This window comes from Festucalex cinctus, chromosome 1, assembly GCF_051991245.1.
Source record: "Festucalex cinctus isolate MCC-2025b chromosome 1, RoL_Fcin_1.0, whole genome shotgun sequence".
NCBI lineage: Eukaryota > Metazoa > Chordata > Actinopteri > Syngnathiformes > Syngnathidae > Festucalex > Festucalex cinctus.
This window is the reverse complement of record NC_135411.1, coordinates 63,806,267-63,810,269: the sequence shown is the minus strand read 5'-3', so window position 1 is coordinate 63,810,269 and position 4,003 is coordinate 63,806,267. Positions and strand designations below refer to the sequence as shown.

The 4,003-nt window shown below is 39.4% G+C and overlaps 1 protein-coding gene across 1 annotated transcript in view; it reads left to right on the top strand.

The window, feature by feature from the left end:
- The first annotated feature begins 1,117 nt into the window (after window positions 1-1,117).
- The window catches only part of rrp7a (ribosomal RNA processing 7 homolog A), a 4,195-nt gene continuing 1,309 nt past the window's right edge, over window positions 1,118-4,003 (top strand). The window contains exons 1-5 of the mRNA XM_077501463.1: window positions 1,118-1,267; window positions 1,506-1,648; window positions 1,844-1,969; window positions 2,060-2,183; window positions 2,283-2,380. Of these exons, the coding sequence (XP_077357589.1) occupies window positions 1,204-1,267; window positions 1,506-1,648; window positions 1,844-1,969; window positions 2,060-2,183; window positions 2,283-2,380 (555 nt within the window). The 5' untranslated portion in view covers window positions 1,118-1,203. The remainder of the gene's footprint in view (window positions 1,268-1,505; window positions 1,649-1,843; window positions 1,970-2,059; window positions 2,184-2,282; window positions 2,381-4,003) is intronic.

The window sequence follows — 4,003 nt, the reverse complement described above, 5'->3', positions numbered from 1 at the left end:
GAGGTTGTCCAAGACTTGTTTTTAATACTTGTCTTCCTGAGAAATTATTTATCTATTTGAGTTGATCTCTTTAGATTGTCAATTTTAATTCAGAGTAAATTTGTGCTAGGAAACACAATTCTGCAGACATGGGGAAAAAGGGTTACATTAACAAAAAAATGTTTTAATACTTTGATAGAGGCAAAAATTTAGTGTGTCATTTAAATACAGTAGCGTAAGACTGCATTTACAGTTTTCATTTGTTTTGTATTTATGGCTTCAGATATTTCGTTACGTTCCGATTTACCCAGTGATTTGAATATATGGCTGCGTCCAAATTCACAAGGCTGGGTCCTCCGAAGGGCGAATTTGTCGGCTGCGTGACGTCACTCCCGGCGCGACTCGACAAGACGCACAGAATGGAGTATCAGTCAATGCACTACCGACAAGCAACATTGACAATCCATTCATATGTGTTTTATTTTTATTTTTTTTTTATTTATTTTTTTGGTCTGCGCGTGTTGTCGAGTCTCGCCGGGGGTGACGTCATGCAGCCGACAAATTCGGCCTTCGGAGGACCCAGCCTTGTGTATTTGGACACAGGCACCGACTGGATAGCCGATAGGCCAAGACTTTAGAAGCCGCGAGGCGGCCAAATTGCTCCTCCCAAGAAACGTTTCTCGGCATACAGTACATCCTTATACTTTTACACTACATTATCAAAATAGGAGAACATTTGAGACAGTGCTTAGTAGAAACAGCATGATTTATCATGTTTTAAATTTAACATGAACAAGAGGACTTCAGACATTTTACAACTTGCATGTATAAAATATATGCTTAATGATGTTTAGTTTACATGACGAAACGTATATATATATATATATATATATTTATTTATTTTATTTATATATATACATATATATATATATATATTATTATTAAAGAATTATACTTGTAATTCAACAAAAGAAGCCTCTGCCAAATCTAAGGAACTGAGTGATAAAAGAAAAAGGGGATCTTCAAAGCAGCACATTCCGTCCTTTTTTTTAATTTTTTTTTATTTTATTTATTTATTTTTATTTTTTTTAATATTTGTTAAAAAAGAAATAGTGACCACCCCACCACAAACCCACACCCCACCTCCCCTCAGTGGATTTACCGTAAGAACGGAAAGCATATCCATTTTACTTCCGGTGTCAAAGGTCACAGACTCATAACAAGATGGCTCCGTCCAGGCGCAAACATGCCAATACCAAGGCTTGTGTTATTCCTGGAGGATTTACAGGTATATGAGCACTACTTTTGTAGTTTAGCTTCTGGGTTCCGCAATTTAACAGCGAAAGAATATATCTTCGTTATTTAATTAAAGCTCAATTTAATTTCTCGTCTGTGATAAGTTTTTTTTGGGGTTTTTTTAATCCAATCTGGCTGGAGTCCCCCTACCACCGTGGGGAGGAACCCTGTAGACCTAGGATTTGACTGTTTTTGTATGCGTTTCTCTCGACTCTTTCTCCCTCCTCCAGTGTTGCCCTTGAAGTTTAACTCGGACGCGAAATTTGAACACAAGTTGTTCGTGAAGGAGCACAAAGTTCGGTCAGAGACGAGTTCCCACCGACCGCTGGACAGGACGTTGTTTGTCCTCAACATACCGCCATACTGCTCTGAGGTATAGTAACAGTCACAATTCTTTTCAATGAGAACTCAATCATGAATTTACCACTAAATGAATACTACAGCACACACAGGTTCAGGCCTAATACTTGCCACTTGAGAGTTACAAACAAACAAACATGCAGTGTAAATCCAGCCTAAAATACACATGGGGCACCATTTCACCTCCAAAAGTGTGTGTGTGTTTTAGGATGTGGTCAAGGAGTTGTTCTCACAGTTTGGCCCTGTTGAATCTGTGGAGTTGAGTGACCACCCGGGCTCATCACACCAATCTGAGCCTAAACTTTCCAGATTCTTCAAACCAGCTGAAAAACGGGTAGACTAACAGTGTGGTAGTTAAATCATTTGTGCTGTAAAATCTGCAATTCTTCTCATCTCATGCCTTTCCTCACTGTCGTTAACTCAGTGCTTCAAAGTTGGTTACATCGTGTTCAAAAAACCCTCCAGTATTGCAGCGGCTAAATCGCACCCCTACAATGTGCATTTGGTGGTCTGCTCGACACAGCATACAGTTAAGACTGGTGTACAAAGTGAGTCAAATTTCAGCATTAATAACTCAAGAGGATTATGTCATGCCTGTCCTTCTGTACTTTAACGTCTGTTTGTCTGACCCATGTATGGCTCGGTAGAATGGATTCAAGAGTACAAAGACATCTTTGTTCAGCCGGAAAAACTGCAAAATGTAGTCGATGAGTTCATGAAGAACTTTGACAAGATGAAAGAAGAAGTAAGTACTATTCTGTTGCATGTTCCAAGCACACTGCGTGGACTTAATTAGGGCCCGAGCAGCGACCGCTGCGAGGTCCCTATTGTTCCTGAAGGAATTCTTCTTCTTCTTCTTCTTTTTATTTGTTATTATTCTTTTCCGCAAACAATCACATTTTTGAGACACTAAACGTGAACGAAAACTCACCAAACTTTACACGCAGATCGGGCCTGGCGAAAAATTTGATATTTTAAAGTCGCCATACATGATAACAGAAAAATGGCTCTGTAGCGCCACCTACATAGCTTAAACGGATCCCTGTCCCGCGACGATTGTCCTACGGCTATGAAAATTGTGTGGCACCTGTAGCATATCCAGATGAACAAAAACCTCTTTGATATGTGTACCCTAAAATAGACAGGAAGTGAGATATGAGTATTTAAATGTCCAATTTTGGCCCATTTTTGCACATTTACAGGGGTCATACTTTTGCCCGCTTCTCCTACATGGTTAATCCGATTGACTTCAAACTTGAGATGTACCATCTCAAGACCTGGGACAACACCATGGTAAAAAATCTAAAGTTTTTGACATACTATATGACGGCGGCGGGGCATCAAGTTTAGAGTTTCAAAACCCTTACTAAACGTAGCATTGCCGGTTGTACGTTTAACCTTGAGCTACGAAAATTGGTACACATATGTAACAGACTTATGATCTACAAAAAAAGTCTGTTGGTGCCATATGCTAAACCCAACAAGAAGTCCGCCAGAGGCGGGACATCAAATTTTGCGTTTCAAAATTCTTACTTAATGAAGCATTCCCGGCTGTATGTTTCACCTAGAGTTACCAAAATTTGAAGACATATGTAACAGCCCTCAAGGTACAAAAAACTCTTTTTGAACCATATGCTAAACCGAACAGGAAGTCCGCCATTTTGATTTACTTTGGAACGTGTTGCCATTTTTTTGGCCATTTCATAGGGGTCTTATTTTAACGAACTCCTCCTACAGAGTTTATCCGATCATCTTCAAACTTGGTGTGATTCATCTTAAGATGTTGAAGATGAAAAGTTATTGAAAGCTTTTTATTTCGGCGCACGCTGTTGTCGTGGCATGCACTTGTTTCCAAAGGAAAAAATTTATTCTTAATGAAGAATTCTCAGTTGTACGAAGCAGCGAGAGCTATGAAAATTTGGAGACATATGTAACAGCCCACAATGTACAAAAAAAGTCTCTTGGTGATATGTGCTAAACTCAACAGGAAGTCCCCCAGGGGCCGAGCATCACATTTTGAGCTAAAAAATTCCTCTTTAACGAAGCATTCCCGGTTGTACGTTTTACCTAGCGCTATGATAATTTGGAGGCATACATAAGAGCCCACGATGTACAAAAAAGTCTCTTGCAACCATATGCTAAACCAAACAGGAAGTCCGCCACTTTGATTTACGTTGGGATTTGTAGCCATTTTTTGTGGCTTTTTTTAGGGGTCATATTTTAACCAACTGCTCCTACAAAATTTATCTGACCGTCTTCAAACTTGGTGTGTTTCATCTTAAGATGTTTATGTTGCAAAGTTATCGAAAGTTTTTTATTTTGTCGCACGCCGTTGCCATAGCAATGCATTGTTTGCCGAGTAAAGTGC